The sequence below is a fragment of the Corythoichthys intestinalis genome, chromosome 6 (assembly GCF_030265065.1).
Source record: "Corythoichthys intestinalis isolate RoL2023-P3 chromosome 6, ASM3026506v1, whole genome shotgun sequence".
NCBI classification, from domain to species: domain Eukaryota; kingdom Metazoa; phylum Chordata; class Actinopteri; order Syngnathiformes; family Syngnathidae; genus Corythoichthys; species Corythoichthys intestinalis.
Window position 1 is genome coordinate 55,894,433 of NC_080400.1, and position 19,857 is coordinate 55,914,289.

Here is a 19,857-nt window from a genome sequence, read left to right on the forward strand (position 1 = left end):
GCCACGACAATAGGTGAAAAACCGCGAAGTAGCGCTTTTTTTTTTGTGTGTGTGTGTGTTCAATGTACTGTATTTATTCAGATATAGCACTGGAAAGAGATATATACATACATACATAAAAGCTTTCTTTTTAAATTACACTATATATATATATATATATATATATATATATATATATAGGACATGTTTTTTCACTTTTTTTCCGAATTAAAGCTACACGATAATATCGGTTGCCGATAATTATCGGCCGATAATGGCAATTATGACGTCACACAGATAATCCAGATAATAAAAAAATTCAACCGATAATGCAAGCCGATAATTATATACTTGATTTAGCCTCCAAATGTGCACAACTGAAGAATACAGCACGCCGCCTCCTCAAACCCTCCCCTCTCTGAAGCCCCTGAGGGAGGAGGGGTTGAGGAGGCGGAGTTACACAACAAGAAATAGTTGAATATTATGGCGGCTGTTACTAAAAAAAACGACGCTCTCGTCATCTGCGAAACATGTACCGCAGAAGTTCCACGAGGCCGAAAGAAAGTGTCCTCATTCAAAACCACTAACCCAGCATCCATTTAAAACTGCATCACAAAGATTTTTGGAACGAATACGAGGCTGCTGCTAGCGGGAATGCTAAAGCTATTGTAAACATAAGCTAAACTAGGAGGCTTGTGACAATACAGAGTCGGGTTGTTTGGGAAAGCAGCCCAAGGCGGGTGGTAAACTCGCATCTAAGGCTAAACACCGGCATGACTAGAGACCGATAGTCTGCAAGTAGCCGTCTCCCGACGGAGCCTGCCGCTCTGGCCGGTCCGGCAGGCCGCCGACGCCTCGCCGTTCCCCCACGGTGTGCGAGCAGAGCCAGGCCCCGAATAAGCCGCGGCGAACCGGCCGGTGCGGGCGGATTATCCAGTACGAACGTAGCCGCCGAGACAAGACACGATTTTTTTTTACCGAAATGACCCGAGAGCCAAAGCCCTGGATAAAAAAAATAATGCAGTTTATACGACCACCATTCTTCATGAAAAACATGCCAATCACATTTTTACCACGTACATTTGGAAAAGTGATGTCCAGTAAACAAGCTTATCATGACGGCACAGTGGTTAGATGATAATTTAAACATGGAGAAAACGAAGTCAGCCAGTCAATAATGCATTCAGTATGTAAAATAACAAGCGGTCAGATGACTTTGTAACGCTGCCTTTATTTTCGGCTTAACAAAACTCAGGCACAAAACAACACGCACGGAGATGCGAGCTCCAACTCCATCCAAATAGTACTGCCGTGTATCAGTTTAGCTGCTGTAAAGCAAATGTCGTGAGTGCCGCAAATGTAAACAAAGCGCTGCAGAATGGGTATGTGACATCTCGCTCTTTTGAGTTAATAATTTTCACAGTGTGCAAAAAAGCATATAACATTAGCAATCACTTTTCAAATGAATTTAACTTATTTGTCTGCTCAATTACAGTCACAGTAGATAATCAAAACTTATTGGCACTTATTAACACTTATCAATTTAAATATGCACATTCCTGTTGTAATGTAATAACAGTAATATTCTGTAGCCACAAATATTATTCAAAATCTTTTCTTCTTCCAAGTTTTTTTTTTTTTTTTTTTTTTTAGGATTAAGTATAATAATGTATTGCTTAAAATAAAGCTGTTAAGATTATTTTCAGCTAGCTATTTTTTTCCAAGAAATCTGAGAGAAATACACTTGAAGCGCTGGCAGATAATTTCACTTATTTCCAATAGATTTACACTTAAAACTGACTAGTTTTAAGGAGGTGTGTTTTGCAGTGTATTAATGTTATTTATGTTAGAAATGGCTTACTTTTAAAGGCATTTTTGTGCAACTTAGGTATTTACTCTGTAAGTAATTGTTGCCAAAAGTTTACCATTACACAATGTCAGAAAATCTGTCATTATTTAGATGTTGGAATTGAATATTTGTTCATATTTTATGTTGAAAAAAAGAGCAATGAATTATATTTTTGCAAAGTAATATTTTCTTTTGTGTATACTTTAAAATTTTACATAAATCTTAATAGAATTATCGGCTTGACATTATCGGTTATCGGTTGGAATCAGGAGGAAATTATCGGTTATCGTCATCGGTTGAAAAATGTATTAGCGTGCATCACTAATATATATATTTTAATAAATGGTTTTTAAGCACTTCAAATGTAATAATTATGATAAATTTTAAACATGCTATTGTACGACCAAATTATTTTCAAACAAGAATGAAGTCGAAGAATGCCTGGGTTTATTAAATGCTTCATTGAGTTGAGTGAGTCCACTCAAATCCACTGAGCTGCTCACTTACACAAAATCTGTTGCCGCAGCAACTGTTTAACAAGTTAAACGATGATTGACGCATTCGCCGCTTTGATCTTGCCAGAGAACCGAATTTCAAAATTAAACATCTGTCAATCATCATTTACCTTAATAAGCAACTCCAGTGCACTCACTGCTAAGCCTGTCGCCTGTCGTATTTTGTAAGTCCATTTATCGCACAGTAAATAAATATGAGGGTGGTAATTTTCGCGGCTGCGATTTATCGCCGGATGCGTCCGTGCATGTATTCATTTGTGCGTGTGTGTGTTTGTGTGTGCTGAGTGCACTCGGCAAACGTGCGTGTTGATGGTATATGTGACTCCAGGTCCTTTCACAGATGTTTAGTGGTCATCAGCACGCCGTAGAATTAAAATTCAGAAATACAAAATAAGGAAACACGTCTGTATTAAACATTGTAAAACGTTAGCATTGCTACATTGAGGCTCATTGAAAAAAGTCAATGTACTAACCACTGTAGCCTGCTATACAACATTGACAGTCTTCTCCAAAACACAAAATTGTATTTTAAAAGGAGACACTCCCAACATGAAAAAGCTGGTTAACTGCGTTTGCAAACTAAAAAATGAAAAAAAAAAAAAATTCTGACACCACTTGCATGACATTTTTTTACGGAGTGTTAAGCTTACTGTTAGTGGTTTGGTGAATGTACTTCCGGTGAACATTTCAAAATAAAAGTACATCATGTTCAACATATACTAGTAAATAACGATTTCTGGAGTTAATCCCTCATACTTCAGATTCTACACTAAGAATAGCTTTAAAATGACACCCTTTATTTTTAAAAAATCAGTCAATGAATTATTTGGCTTCAATTTGCTCACATGTGCACTTTGCAGGATAAGATGACTGTCATTTTGGATCAAATACTGAGTAAACACTTATGATGGCCTAATTGGCAGAGAACAAAATGGCATTGTGTTTCTAATCTATTTCATATTCAGCACTTAGCTAGCTTTCAATTGACTCGTTATGCATTGTGTGTGTTTTTTTAATATTTATTATTTTTAATATAGTTTGTGTTTAATTAAAGAATAGCAATTTATAGCATTTCAATGGATGGTTTATTAGGATGTATTGTCACTACATTGGTGGTTGAACTGGTTCAAAAAAATTGGCAATAATATTGCATATTGGCAATAATTTATGAGACAATATCGCCTACTAAAATTTGTCATCGTGACAGGCCTAATCATTGTGATGGACTGAGGGTGCGAAGTTTGAAGCGCAAAGTAGCGAGGGATCACTGTATACTGTTTTAAGTACATAAAACTTGTAAACTATTTAATAAAAGTTCCGAGTATAAAACTTAAAAATAATTTCTCAGTACACAAATCAGACAAAGGTCCTCTTCATTCAGATATAAAAAAGTGCAGCTGATTGACATTTTTTTTTCTTGCGGGCAAAGCACTGATAAAAATTGTGTCAATGACATTTATTTTCTTTAAACAAACTAAACAACAAAATCAAATGAGGAGAACGCAGTCTGTAATGAATCAGTTTTCTTTATAAAACAGTTGTTCATAAATACAATCCAAATCCAACTTCAAAGCACACTCTTTTGTACGACAATTTACAGTTTGAATGGGATTTTGTGTTGAAAGGAGACTAAGCTTGGTTTATGTGTGTGGTTTCTTAATAAACATAAATGACACAATTTTACAATCTTACAATAACTCAAGTGCTAATATGCTTCTCCAAAACACAATACAAACAGACACTTAAGACACGGATAAGCAAAATCGCTAACTTGCTTAGCGCTCAGTGTTAAGTAGTAACGTCTCATCAACAAAGAATACAAGCAATACAATTGGCTTCATTTATTCACTTCTGACGAAGGCACACTGGATCTAACAACACAAAATACAGTCTAACTCTTGACACTTGGTAATATTATTGATTGAGCAACCCAACCCAAGTGTAGCAGTGAACTCTCTCTCTTGCTCTAATCACTGGCGGGCTCGCAGCCTCACATTACACACAGACAGGGACCCAAACGGGACTGCTTATCATAGCTGCCAGCAAAAATCAATTACCAAATTTGTTGGCGACTAATTTATAAATCAATTACTTGTTGCGGCCTTAATTAAAACGTAATAAAATAATGACATTACATTACTCTTTCTTTTTCACCTGATTACGAACTTGTAAAAATAGCATGATCAAGCCTGATTCCCCATCACATGATAGGATCATGGACATCTTTAGTGGTAAAAGTACTTTTTTTCATGTAGTTGTTTCAAGTAGGAAGTGATATTTTACACAACATATTACACTCAGTGTTGTGAATAAACTAACAAGGATATCATACCAACAGCACTTGTAAATATGAAGTAATATAACTGACATTATATGTCATTACTTGATACAAATTTGGTACAGCCAAAACAAATCTACTAAGATCAACCATGGCTAAAGACCATCCCCTGAGCAAAATGACACGAGTAACTAGATCTTATTTTTCATTAGTGAGTGGGATGTTTAGCCCAATTTCAATTTGAACATAATTTGCAAGGCTGCAACATAACATACCCATCACAACATGAGACACTATGTGAAAACTGATGTCTTGTTCTCTAATCTACGACGAACAACTCATTCTGTGCTTGAACTACATGAGAAAGAAGTGGTCCTATAGCAGTCTGTTATGGGACCAGCCTCTAGTAACTTAAGAGACTCTAGCTTTTTTGTCTTGACAGTTTTACGGCCGCCCTGTACAGCCCACCATTCATGCACATGAGGCTGCACTCAATGCTCCAACACCCCACCAAAAAACAGCATACTATTTACCCACCCTTTTCCTTTTTGTCTCCTACAGAATGTGATGATCACCTTTGAAATTGAAATTGAAATAGCTTCTTTAACATTTCAGCATGAGCACTTCGATTAAAAAAATGAAAATAAACATATTATTCATGGACTTCTGCAATGTAACCTTTGACCTTTACAATGACAGCAACTTGCAGTTATTTTGATAATCGATTAATGTTTTAATTACATTGGTCTACAACATTTTGGAAGATATCTGCTTAGGGTTTTTTTTAATGGCTAAATTGTACTTGCAGTGGCGTAGATTGGAAAAGAAAAGATTTTAGTGCTGGTTGAGGAAAAAAAATATTGGACTTTTTTGTTTGCTAAAAAAGTGGTGGTAATGTACATAAAGATGAGCTTTCTTAGTATTTACGGTGTGATGAAAAAGTTTGGGGCCCCCCTTCCTTTATAGATAACCTGTGAAGTTGTACGGTTTTGGCATAATTTGTACAAGTGCGCACTGATTTTTAAATATGTACGCTGTAGGTTCAAAATCTGTACGTTTTTCATGCATTAAGTTTTTTTTTCTCCGTTCGGATTTTGTCACCGTTTCGGCAAAGAGACAATGTGCGTCACTATGCATTGCTACAATGGTTGAATGACGTGAGAAAAGTCAGAGACACGGAGAAAGAAGAGCGGGAGTGGGAAGGAGGGAAGAGTGTTGTGACGCAGTTTCAAACGCGATGCTAGGCTAAGGTGGCTCCAATATTTCCTGACTGTAGCCTACAGCCCACAATCTACGCTCTCTTGATGCTACACTAGATATCATATGCATATAGAACTAGATGCGAAATGACAGACTCAGCAGCGTTAGCAAACAACCGCCATCTTAAAGCAGTAGACTTCTCAGAAAGGCTCTGTTGTAGTGAACCTTCCTAGCAAACTTAAGTAATTTTTTATTTAAAATACTCCTAAATCGGCAAAATCTTGACTTAAATCCATCTTTAAATGATGAAACACTTTTAAAACTTTAACATGTCAAAAGTAGACAGAAGGGAACTAATGCAAAGACAGGAGCAATTTTAACAACTTTAACGGTAGATTCACAACATGAAATGACTTCCAAAACATAGCAAAGGTTACTATGTTTTTTCCTTTTGTTTTGTTGAAAAAAATGAAAAAAAAAATACATGAAAGGTAACACCAGTTACTTTGCCAAGTAACTAATTACTCTTACATTCAGGTAACTGTTACTAACTCAATTACTTTTAGGGAGAAGAAATTTGGAACTGTAATTAATTACTTTTTAACTGCAAGATTAACAACACTTGTCAAACATGCAGTCTGCAGAATGAAAAGTGACGAAATCGGAGATTTTATTCTGCCAATGTGTTGCCGAACACAATTTGCCTGCAACTATTGCTGATCACTGTTCTGAATTAGCAAAAGAAATGTTCCTTAACCCAAAGATTGCATCGGTAAGTTAATATTATCAATTGACCTTTTTAATTTATAATTGGACACACTAACGAACTACCTTCAAGTCAAACTGAATTGCGAGCTGAAGTGCCATGAAGTCCAACGATCAAAAGACATGATAGAAATTGCCAGAAGTGCTACGTACAATTATAACAAAAGTCACTGTTAAATTTTAGTAATCATGATGTAGCTGAAGATATGGATTGTTCTTTGATTGCACCAGGTTATATGTGACAATATTACCAATAAATTCATATTCTTTTAGATATTGAGTTTTATTTTTGTTTCATATTGCACGCTATATAAAACATTGTAAGATTAGTCATCAATTTGTAAGGGCATATGTCACTATTTGTAAGATTGCCAACGGCCTCGGGTTGACAGGTATGTAAATCATCAATGAATCATCAATTTCAGCTAAATATATCATATAGCAGACGAACAAGAAGAAATGTGCATGAATATGGGCTCCTTTTGTTGTATCTTGATTTCAATACCTCCAGCGTTAGTTATTGGAACACAAAATTTGTTTGGCAAGCTCATTGACTCTTGACCTACATACACAGGTGAAGCCAGTTATGAGAAACTAGTAAGGGCGTAACGGTACATGTATTTGTATTGAACCGTTTCGGTACGTGGTGCTCGGAGTTTCTGACGTAATGTAACCCTTACTTTTCGAGGCTGTGAGTCGATTGGGTTACAGTTTATTTGTGTACATTATATTTACTCCGTCTTCTCTACTATAATGAGGACCAACACGGTAGGAAAGTATAACCCAGAAACGTCAACGGCGCGACAACGTGGCCGCCGCGAGAACGCAGTGAAACGCGGGCGTTAAAGTCAATCAGCCAATGCACACGTGTTAGACGCGTCCCAAAAGCTGCTCAACACGACGCACGCGAAAAGAACGGCAGAGTTTATTATTTGACGCGAGACGCGACCCTCCTGCATCAATACTACTACCGGTAGCTAGGAACATGCAGACCGGAAGTCACTCGTGTAAAAATACGGTGGATCCGGTCGATTTTTAAACTAATATGCAATCTTAACCCACTTTTTGAGTCCATCAGATCTCTTGAGTGGTAGATCGGGGCACAGTTGACTTGTCTTTGTTGATTTGCTGTCTTCTCTGCTATAATAATAACCAACATGGCCCTGTGTTCAATACAAAACCCTCCTACCACAACAGAACAAGTAGGAACTAATATTCACATAGGAACTAAAGTTATACAACATAAAATATAGAATATAAATGAATACTACATCACATTTGCCAAATATAAAACACATAATAAAATAAAAAATAGCCCATTTAAAGAAAATAAAGTGAAATGAGCTAAAACACCTGTAATTAAATAATAAGAATAATAAACAGATCATGCTTACTAGGGCTGGGCGATATGGCCTTAAACATGTATCACGATAAATTGAGCAGATTTATCTCGATAACGATAAATGACGATAAATTCGCCCAAGCGTACTGTTATATAATTTGAAAATCTGAATCAATGCATGAAATACAGATCAACTGTTTCTTGTTGATTTATTTACCAGCAATTTCATATACCATATTTAACAATTGTACGTGCAGTCTAAACATTAAGTTTATAAAAATGTATCGTAAGCAATAAGAATTCAAGTATGAACATTTATAACAGCGTGTATGACTTGAACAATGTACATTATCAAAATCAATATGCCTGTGCAAACGTCATTGTAACACAAATGACTTGCAGCTTGAACAGTACACTTCAAAAAGACAACTTATTGTTAATGGCTGCTGTGACATAATTATTAAATACAAGTGTTTACTTTATGGTTTCAGGGTCTCCCCAAGTGCATTTTTTAATAAATGCACGCACAAATGAACCCCCAAACAAACAGAGAGACACACACACATTAAAGCTATATTGATCTTTTTCAAATGAAACGCTTAAGATTTTATGATAGCAATAATGACACAGAAATAAGCACATACAGAAAAATAGCTGGGGCCATTTCTCGGTCATTATAAGTTTTGCCGTTGGATTGTACTTTATGCTGAATGCTTTACCATCACAAAAGCTATCAGAGGAATCACACACAGACAGATACAAAATAACGCCACATAGTAGTTGCTAGATGCTGTCCGTGCCCAATCCACTCATTAAGTTCAGGCGTTTCGACAAGGTTAGAGCCGCTATCAGACTCCATCACGTTCATTTGTAGCGTTAGCCGCTAGCTAGCGTTAGCCTGGCTACCAGTAGAAAGCCACGAAAGCACCATCTCTGGAAATCGTGAGAACAAGGGAGGAGAGCGGGTGAAAGTCCGTCTGGATGCCACCAAGAGTCTACTAAATGTCGGGTGAAAGTTTGGTGAACCTCCCTTAAGCCACACTCCATCACGTTTTGCTTGTAGCGTTAGCTGCTAGCGTTAGCTTACCAGGCCTTTGTTTGATTGGCTTCTTGATGATCACGTGACTCTCTACGTAAGCCCATTGACTGCTTTCTTAAAGGGGAATGAACATAGACGAACGACAGAATCAAAGCAGGATGAAAAGACTATATTTTCTTGTTTTATTAATTTACCGAATTTACCGACATGGTCAAAATTACGTCGGTCATCGTTACGAATTTCGGTGACGGTAAATTTTCGGTTTACCGCCCTGCTCTAATGCTTACACAATTAAATTTATTAATTTCTGTGTGGCGCTTTAACCTGAGAAAATCCACCAATTAAGCTTTTAAAAATCGTTCATAAGATAAAAAAATAGATTCATTGAGGCATTTCATTTGTAAAATACATGTTAAAATCTTTGTTATTGGGATTGCTTTTCTCTTTAGCACAGGACTTCTTTTTTCTTTCAGAAAGAAAGCTGACCAATACGCGGCGTCTGAAAGGCAAATTGTTGTTGGATTATCTTTAAATACCCGCTACTTTTTTAGCAGAATTCTAGCTTTGTATAGGCTAATGTTCCTACTGTTGAAAGCACAAAGGTGTGTAATAAACAACTAGCACATTTATATTTTGCATTTTGTTTTCTTACTGTACCGAAAATGAACCGAACCGTGCCCTCAAAAACGAGGTACGTACCGAACCGAGATTTTTGTGTACCGTTACACCTCTATGAGAAAGGGTATTTAAGATGGCCATTTATTTTCAAGTTTCTTTCCTCTTTGCATCTTATCTGAAGAATGGCATCATGGGAGCCGCAAAACAATTCTCAAATTACTTAAAAACAATGATTGTTCAACATCATGGTTAACACAAAAAGCTAGGTGGGAACCTCTAGGTAGTTCACGATACAATAGAATTTGCGATACAAAGCTCACGATAACGATCTCACCATATGGCGATATAACAATTATCAGGATATCATTCTAGGAAAATCCACAAAACAACTTATAAACAGAAAAACAAGCTGTTTTCATCCTTCTGCTGTGAGTTTATCACTAGTAGACGTCCAATCCATTTGAAACTGGAGGGATGACAGCAAATTATCCATTGCTATCCCTCCCGCTTCAAACGGATTGGACATCATTGGCCGTCAGTGGCAGCCAATACCAGGCAACAAGTTTATTTTGGGGCATTTGACGCGATTTCCTGTTGATTGTCAGTCAATTCCTTTTCCTTTTGAGGCATTTTGGGTCACTTCCTTTTGGTTTTGGGGCATTGACAGGTCACTCCCTGATGATTTTGGGTTAATGAAAGGGACGTGACTCAATAATGTCCTCAAATGAATAGGAAATGACTCAAAAACAACAGAAGGTAACCTTTAAATGCCCAAACATGAACGTGACCTGCAAATGCCCACAAAAGACAAGCTGTGAATGCTCTAGTTTCAATACTATTGACGGCGCTAGACGTCCAATCCAGTCAAAATAAGTTGGCAATCTAATGTAAACACTATTCTAATGGAAGATTTTGGTAGCAACCTGTTGGTTCCTATTGTTTTTTGTTGTTGTTTTTTTTTAAATAAAAACAGTGACACCTTTTTGAAGCGATACATCGATTCTTGGTGAGAGTATGTCGATAACCTGTTGTGATACAAATTACCGTGATATATTACTTTTTTTTATATATGGTATTGGTCACATACATATTGTTGTTATTTTCAAAGGGGGACAGCCACCTCTTAAATATACCTTCTTCCATCCATTTTTTAATAAATTCACTTTTACCCATCGCTGCATATACCCTCGGGCATCTGGTTCGGATGCCTCCTGGACGCCTCCCTGGAGAGGTGTTCCGGGCAGTTCCGAGGAGCTTACCAACCACCTCAGTGACTTCAACCCCAGAGATTGAAGAGCCCACCTCAGAGTCCCCAGACTCTGCTTCCTCAAAGGAAGGCGTGTCGGTGGAATTGAGGAGGGCTTCGAAGTATTCTCCCCACCGACTCACGACGTCCCGAGTCGAGGTCAGCAGTACACCATCTTCACTATACACAGTGTTAATGGTGCACTGCTTTCCTCTCCTCAGACGCCGGATGGTGGACCAGAATTTCCTCGAAGCCGTCCGGAAGTCGTTTTCCATGGCCTCACCGAACTCCTCCGATGTCCGAGTTTTTGCCTCGGCGACCGCCGAAGCCGCAGTCCGCTTGGTCAGCCGGTACCTGTCAGCTGCCTCCGGAGTCCCACAGGCCAAAAAGGCCCGATAGGCCTCCTTCTTCAGCTTGACGGCATCCCTTACCCCAGGTGTCCACCAGCGGGTTCGGGGATTGCCGCCACGACAGGCACCAACCACCTTACGGCCACAGCTCCGATCGGCCGCCTCAACAATGGAGGTGCGGAACATGGTCCACTCGGACTCAATGTCCCCCACCTCCCCCGGGACAAGGGAGAAGTTCTGCCGGAGGTGGGTGTGGAAGCCCTTTCTGACAGGGGATTCTGCCAGACGTTCCCAGCAGACCCTCACAATACGTTTGGGCCTGCCAGGTCTGACCAGCATCTTCCCCCACCATCGGAGCCAACACACCACCAGGTGGTGATCAGTTGACAGCTCCGCCCCTCTCTTCACCCGAGTGTCCAAAACATGCGGCCGCAAGTCCAATGACACGATCACAAAGTCGATCATCAAACTGCGGCCTATGAACCGACCCGTGACCTCAAAACCGAGGTACGTACCGAACCGAGATTTTTGTGTACCGTTACACCCCTACTATAAACGGAATGCAAAAACTAGAAAAAAATTGTATTTTCAACCCCAAAATCCACCCATACATCTCACATCCGAAACGCTTAAAGCGACACTAGGTAACTTTTGTTTCTGACGATTTTAGCGATGCCGGTGGACAAAAGCGGTAGTGTTTTGCCTTAAGGAAGAATTCGTTTTCCATGACGACCAGCGCACACCCGCGCGGTGTCGTAAACTCAAAATCTCCCGGTCGCCTGCAGATGGATTAAACATTTCTGTTTCCAGCAGCTGTGTAAAGGATGAATGGAATAAAGTAATGAATCCATTGGTCGTTAAACAATAACATATGAATGTTAGCAACAGTGTACTTAGTGTGGCTAACCTCCTTACAGCGCTGACGAGTTCGGTTGGGGTGGGGTGGAGTGGAGTGGGGGGGTTGTCACGCCAGCGAGTGAAAGCTGGGCCAATGTTTATTCTTGAGAATCCATTTATCCCTGGTAGCCTCACTTTTTCCCCTCCTCAGGCAAAATTTTGTTTCTTTTGTTGGTCTGCCATCTTTGCAGAATTCGCCCCAAAGCGTTCGCATCAACTTCAAGTCTTCATAATGAATGAGAAAAGGGGGAAGTGACATAGGCTGTAAAGCAGTCAGCACATTTATTTTTTATGTGGCAAGGTTCCTGCCACCCTCCTCAAATATAATTAGTCATAGACTTCATAATGTATTGACATGACACATTCCCCATTCATTGCTTCATTTATTAGCAGTCGGTCACATGCAGCAATCTAACGCCGGATTAAGGTTGAAAAAGTATGAAAGCTGTACTGCATACAAACAGGAAGGATTGTCTCAGGAGTGATTTGTTTGAGGATTCAAGGTGATTATTATATTTTTTGTACCATGCATGCATTTTGAAATGTTGTGAAAAAAATCAATGGGAAAAATTAGCTGCTACAGCATTGGCATTATACTTTGAAATGTTACCTGCTCAGTTTTTTTGCTTTTAACCAAGAATTGAGACTTTACGTCCATATGTATAAAAAAATCAGGGATTTAAGCATTTATTCACAAGAATTTTCAACGCAAAAAGCTCTTTGTTTACATATAGCGGGAGCTTATTTCCTTACTGACTGGCCTCCTAGTTTGCAATATTTATGTGAAATAAATGCTACCTGCATGTTTTTTTTTTTCTTTTTTCTTTTAACAAAGAATCGAGCCTCTTTTACGTCCATATCTAAAAAGAATTCAAGGATTTACGCATTTACCGTAGTCACGAGAATTTTCAATGGAAAAAGCTCTTTGTTTACATATGGTGAGGGCTAATTTCCTTACTGACTAGCCTCATAGTTCACAATATTTATGTGAAATAAATGCTACCTGCATGTTTTTTTTGTTGTTTTTTTTTGCTTTTAACTAAGAATCGAGACTGTTTTACATCCAAATCTATAAAGAATTCAGGGATTTACGCATTTTTCACAAGAATTTTCAACAAACAAACAATTTTTCCACTCGGTCGGCTTTAACAAAGAGCCCCCTATAATTCGGCCCTGCGCCCCGTCAATACATTATGACGTTTATTAATTAGTGTCAGTGGAAGCGATACAGACCGCCTCATGATTAAGAAAAAAAAAAAAGCGGTGTCATTCAACTAGTTTTTTTTTTTTAATTCAATCAATTACACACATACTACAGCACAACCGATACAAAACTGTGCAATACAAAGAAACACAAAAACATGCATGAAAGAAAAACAATCAGTAGCCACGTTTACATGCTGACTTTTATTCATACCGATTCAAATCATTCCGAATGAAAATTTCACATCAGCTGTTTACATGTCACTTCACCTATTCGGATCCAGCGTTTACATATGACTGCCTTTATTCCGAAAGGACGTTTGACAACTGCCGTCTGACATACGCAGATTAATCAAAACAAAGCGTCACGTTGCAAAACATGGAGATCGATCGTCAGATCAGCTGCTGTTTTAACTTTTCGAGTGGAAACAAAACTTCAGAATGATACGCCGTTCATTTAAAAAGTTGTATGGGTGCGCTGTGCGTGTGCTTGGAAGCCATGTTGCAAGTGACGTTACTTACGTCACCAAGTGACGTCACCACCTATGGAGCATGCGAAGAAAGAACGCAACCAGACACCATTCCGCTTCCCTGTTTACATGATATAATTTTACTTCTAATCGGTTTGGGAAAAGGAATATTCCACCCCTGTGAATCGGAATGAAATTCCATTCGGTTTGGGCCTGTTCATTCCGAATGAGGTGTTTATATGGAACACATTTATTCGGTTTGAACAAATATTCCGATTGTAATTGGAATATTTGGCTCCATGTAAACGTGGCAAGTGAGGCACTTTTTACATACTGTACTCCTCGTGAGACATGGCAGAATTCTTTAAAAAAATAAATAAATAAGGCACTTCAATTGTCCTATTTACAAAAACAGGAACACAAAAAATATACACAACACTAAGAGTCACTCAAACACAGATCCCTGAGATATTGTAGTGTACAAATACTCATCCTGTTCTTCATATGCTTAAGCGAATCTATATAAGAAATAAATTCCCAAAAATATAGTTGAAAATATGGAACAGACCTTGAAACGCTCACCTTGTGCATGTAAAATTTACCAAGCAGCAACATGAAATTCACTACAAATGATAAGGTTTTAACATCAGATCTAAATCTAACAATTACCACTAGAGCTGAAACGAATACTCGAGCAACTCGAGTAACTCGAGTTTAAAAACTGATCCGAGTAATTTTATTCACCTCGAGTAATCGTTTATTTTGACAGCTCTAAGCATCACGTTTTGCTCGGACTACTTTTAATGCGGGACAACGCGCTGATGTCACGTGCGTAGAGGAAGAAGCAAAAAAAAAATATTTTACTGCAGCAGACAGCCGCTACAAACGACACCGACGTTGCTAAATACTAGCCTGCACATGCTACGTTAGTTGCAGGTAGCGTCTGATGAGTCTCATAGAGATCACATGTATGTTGAACTAGATGCGAAATGACAGACTAGGCCGCGTCTGGGCAGCGTTAGCAAACAGCCGCCATCTTAAAGCAGTAGAGCGCTAAGCGCTAATAAAGAGCGCTAAGCTCTAATATATAAGATTAACGTTACTGTCACTATTAGCTCACGTAACGTTAGCCCTGCGGAGGGCTAGGTTTCTATTAATTAAGACCACTTTCGATGCATGGCTAACGTGTCTTACATACAGGCTTTAACATAACATAGCGTTGTGGAGTGATGAGGGTGTCAAATAAAAACTCAATAATGCTAACTATCAATTTTAGCTCAGTAGTCAATGCTGGATGAAACACCAAGTAGCACTAGTCCCTAATGTGCTCCAATACAGCCTGAATCATACATTTATTTTGAACACTGCAAAAACTCAAAATCCTATCAGGACTTACAGTTTAGACTAACTTAAAACTTTACTAGAACTTAAAAATGGCTCGACACAAATAGAAATTCAATTGAAAAACGTGGAAAAAAATCCTAACTTTTAAGTGATGTGTGTTATCAAGCGTAAAGGCATTTTTAGGTGTGTGTGTGTGATATATATATATATCAGGGGTCGCGTTAACCGGATATTTTCCGTCGTTGACCGGTTTTTTAAAACGGTGACGGAAAAAGCTGAAGTCCGTCCGTCATTTTGACAGGTTGCAATTCACACCCCAGACCACAGGGTGGCGAGTTAGCATATTAATTAGCTATTGTCTCTCTTAATGCATGACGTCGTTGGCTCTTCTGTCAGAATATTGTAGCGTCACCGGGGTCTGGCGGCGGCACCGTGATTGACACATTAACGCGAGGTTCTTATTGGTGCACCCGGTGTGCCAGTGCGTCATCCAATTGATGGACAAGATTGCCACCTGTGTATCGACCCCAATCACATGACGTCACAACTCCGCCCCCCTGACTGGAGCCGCCATATCGTCATGTTTACACATTACCGCTACGTACATGCCTCCTATTACAGCGTGTTTTTCTGCTCGTTAATATTAATAATCAAAATGGTGAAGGCGTGTGTGGCGGTTGGTTGCTGTAACAGAGAAGATAGACGGAGAGACTTAAGTTCTACCATATTCTGAGAGACCCGAAGATGAGAGCGCGATGGACTGCTGTAATTCGACAAGAAACCTGGGCACCAAACGATCACCACAGACTATGTAGTAGTCATTTTATATCTGGTAAGATGCATTTAATATATGTTTAGAATATTTTGGGCTGACAACCACAATTAAGATCATTGTGTGACGTTGGTGATTGGGGTCTATATCGTTGCCTCTTTTTCTTTGGGGGCGGAGTTGTTGGCGGTAAGCAGAGTAAAAAGGGAGAAAAATACCTTGACTTCTGTGTCTAATTTTTCGCCGCCAAGCAAGCGTTACAATATTAATTAAAAATGAATAAAAACTATTGAATATGTCATCATTATCATTTTAAAAATTTAAGTGACGGGTAAAAATAGACTATGACCGGATTTTTATGACCCTGTCAGTCAAAATGACAGACAACGAAAATGTCTAGCGCAACCTCTGATATATATATATAATATAGTGAATTAGTCTTTTTTTTTTTTTTTTTTTTTTAATTGTAGTTACATCTGAGATTTAATTGTTGGCTGTTTTCAACAATATACATAAAAAATAAAGACATTGATTGACTGAAAATGGTAAAATGTCTTATTTTCTCATGTCAATCTATAAGTGCTCTTCACCTAAAAATATATTTGTTTTATCCGATTACTCGATTAATCGATAGAATTTTCAGTCGATTACTCGATTACTAAAATATTCGATAGCTGCAGCCCTAATTACCACACTTCGTTCAATGACAATAGCATGCTCAGTTTTTTCACACAAAAAATGCACAAAATCTCTCTAAAATGCAGTTGTCTGTCAATCAACTAATTGTAAGTCGACATATCACAAATGTGATGAAAATACTTTAGAAAGGTTGAAAAGTTACCTAGTGTTGCTTTAATTATTAAATGTACACGGTGTAGTGTTATAAACTCATAATATGTAATGGCCCTAAGAGCAGGTTAAATCCAAGTGAGCTTGATATGTAATGAGCAGGATAAAAACAAAACTCTACAACAATACCCACTACAGCCGATTTTCCTAATACATCCCCATTGTGGGTTAATATTTTTCTATCTGTCAACGTAGCACGCACTGACGGTGCGTCACGTTCCAAATATAGCAAGCAATGGCAAAATAGCCATTGTTGGACAAAAATGGTCACACTCTATCCAGCTCAACACACCATTTTGAAAAGCAACTCGCCGATGCCATCTTGCCAATTATCACCACGTTAGCTCCATTGTGCACGCATGTTGATATACTCCCATTCCGTAGCACTGGCAGGAATCTGCACGAATGTTAGCTTAGCTCACATGCTCCAAAGTGTACCGCAAAGAAGCGCCGTAGCATCCCTGCATCTTCCCAACACAAGCGCCATTCAAATTGCTAATCACTCAGTTAGCTGGGGTAAGATTAGCAGATAATTAAAAAAAAAAAAAAAAAAAAAAAAGGGGTGGGGGGTGCAACCGCAGTGGGCCACGCCGGACCGGACCAGACTAGACCAGAACAACATATTTGAACGGCCCGTCTACAAACTTGTCCCACTGAAAGCCATTGCGATATCGCAACTATTCTCCTTTCCATTCTGCTGTTTAGGCTAGCCTGCTTAGCCTAGCAAACACAGCCAACGGGAGGACAATCGAGGGTATACGAGGGAAAGAAAGAGCCACTAAACAAAAACACTGTTATGGGTGACCCCCCCACGCAGCGACGACGACACTTACCAACGTCACCCGCTCGAAGAAACCAGATTTATTTCCTCACTTGCGTGCGGTGGACTATTGTGATAGTCTTTCTCTCGCGTGGACTTTTGCTTTGGGTCGCTGCGGACTGCTTGAGCTCGAACTGCGTTTGAGTGGGCCCAGTGGCGCTGTTACAGACAACTCTCAGCTACAGACGAGTGGGGGATGGGGGATGCACTGGGTTAAGGGAGGGATTGGGGGAGGAAGGAAGGATGGATGCAGAGATGCAGGAAAGAGGGTAACCGACCACCAATTAAAAAAAAAAAGGACTAAATAAGGCTTACAATACCTGAAAAGTAACAGTTGGAGTGCTGGTTAGGGGTCACTCCAAAATTTGAGAACATATGGGCTTCAAAATTCTTGAAAAATAAGCCTTATAGTGACCACTACCTCTTAACAGAATTCACCATGGGAACTTGCGTGAAGCATGTTGTGTTCCGGGCAGGGGTGAAAGTGGGCCAGAACGGTCAGGAACGCAGTTCCGGTATAAGATTCAGGGCCGGAACGCTGTTCCAGTATACGGTGCTTTGATTCCGAAAATATGACGGCAACTGTCAAAACGCTATGTAAAGAAACATGCATTTTATCTCCAAGAAGAAAACCATCTACCAACATCCGACTTACATACACAAGTGTTGTCAACAAGAATAATAAAGGGCTTGTGTAGCGTAATCCGTTTCCACCGATAATTATTATTTATTTTATTCCACGGACAGCATGGAGGTTTCCCCAGCTGCTGCAGCTATCTGAGTCTGATGATGACGGGTCACGTCAATGTGCGAATGCACGCAGAAAAGCAAAACGCCTGGACTCATTTATCCAGTCAATGGCGTACCACAAGCAACACGTCACTTCCGCTCATTAATTTCATGACATTAGCTACTGTTGCTAAGTAGGGAGAAGCCACCGTTTGTCTCTAGTAGGAAATGAATGGAAATCGTGTACGAAGGAGATGTTTACAGCGCTAAACCTACCAATTCTCTCCGAAAATGATGTGCCTGGTGCCAAATTCACTGGCAAAGATGTGGAAGAACATAAGAATGTTCAGTTAAAGAGATGGCTTGAGTGTCGAAGGCTGAAAAAGAAGAAAAAAAACGAGCCGACCTTAGCATAGCTTTAGCTTTTTTTATCGACGCGACTGACAATGACATTCTCCTGTTTCAACAAGCTATCCTTTACCATCAGCCCTGTCTTTCTTATATATCCTCTGGTTGTCCTACATCTCTTACCGTTCTTGGGGGTAATTTAGTTAGCTTTGTGTAGCGATCGCAAATGCTACTCAGTGACAGCCAACGAACACTTGTAATTTTTTCACTGATAACATATCTTAATCCTATAATTTATTTACACTTCCCCCTTACTAAAGTTGTTTTTTTATATATATAACAGAAATGGTAACAGTGGCAGTCAAATACCATTGTAATTCTTTTCAGGTTATTCATTGTCAGACAGAAGCAGTACGGCACAACGTTACGCTAAAAAAATAAGTTAAAAATATAAAAATGGCTTACCTCTTTGTCCTCTGAAAGACCATGCCAACCCAACATAATGTTTACTGTATATGAAATATGAATGGATTCGCCGAGCTGGTGTTAAAGTCCGCGCAAGTTGATTCGGTCTTCACATTTTTTCCTCCCGAGTTTTTAGTTTCCGTAAACGTAAGAAGAAAACATCCTTCATGTGTCGTAATGTCTAGAGTCGTTTCTACAAGTTCCAAAAAAGCTAGGCGTGATCGGCATGTTCGTTTTTGAAAGATTACCAGCGAAAAGTAGCACAAATTACGATAAGTCTATCCGAGGGCGGATCTATAATGTCCCACTTCGGCTTTACTTCCGCTTTACAATGCGACGTCACGGTCTAAAAATAGCCTGCGTGCGGTACGCCATTGGCTGACATACTGAAATGTGATCACCAGAGATAGTTAGCTCTGATTGGTTCAAATGTGCATGTTTTCTGAAACAGCAAAAAAAATAAAATTTAAAAAGCTTGTTGAATTGATGCAACAAAAAAGGGCAATGCAACAGAAAATGGATCAAATCTTTAAGAGCAAGGCAAGAGTTAAGGAGGCTTATTCATCATATTTAGTGTTTTTTTTTTTGCTCTGATGGGGATGTTCAGAACATCTTAGCTGTCAATGTGCACTTTGGACATTTGGATATTTGTTCATTTATGTTAGGCTACTTATTCATTTCCGTATGATTAAAAAAAAGTCAATGCGCGATCTTCACAATATATTCCATCTCACTGTGCACAATATAAGTCATTTATACTTATTTTTCTGAATTTATGTTAC

At 39.0% G+C, this 19,857-nt stretch overlaps 2 protein-coding genes across 5 annotated transcripts in view; both read right to left on the minus strand.

The window, feature by feature from the left end:
• Positions 1-17,748, minus strand: part of fam168a (family with sequence similarity 168 member A) — a 61,147-nt gene extending 43,399 nt beyond the window's left edge. For 2 of the 4 annotated variants that reach the window (XM_057838842.1, XM_057838840.1), the window contains exon 1: positions 17,547-17,748. The gene's annotated coding sequence lies outside the window, so the exon portion shown is untranslated. The remainder of the gene's footprint in view (positions 1-17,546) is intronic. The other 2 variants (XM_057838844.1, XM_057838843.1) reach the window with 1 other exon arrangement.
• LOC130917441 (uncharacterized) lies at positions 262-17,540 on the minus strand. The gene is made up of 2 exons (XM_057838839.1): positions 12,089-17,540; positions 262-11,994 (listed from the first exon to the last, which is right to left on the minus strand). Exon 2 carries the CDS (start codon positions 11,644-11,646, stop codon positions 10,639-10,641), a length of 1,008 nt encoding a protein of 335 aa, XP_057694822.1. The 5' UTR covers positions 11,647-11,994; positions 12,089-17,540; the 3' UTR covers positions 262-10,638.
• Positions 17,749-19,857: the final 2,109 nt, after the last annotated feature.

Bases quoted from the DNA above. Each gene is read 5' to 3' on its own strand.
- LOC130917441 (XM_057838839.1), bottom strand. From the start codon at position 11,646: ATGATCGACTTTGTGATCGTGTCATTGGACTTGCGGCCGCATGTTTTG.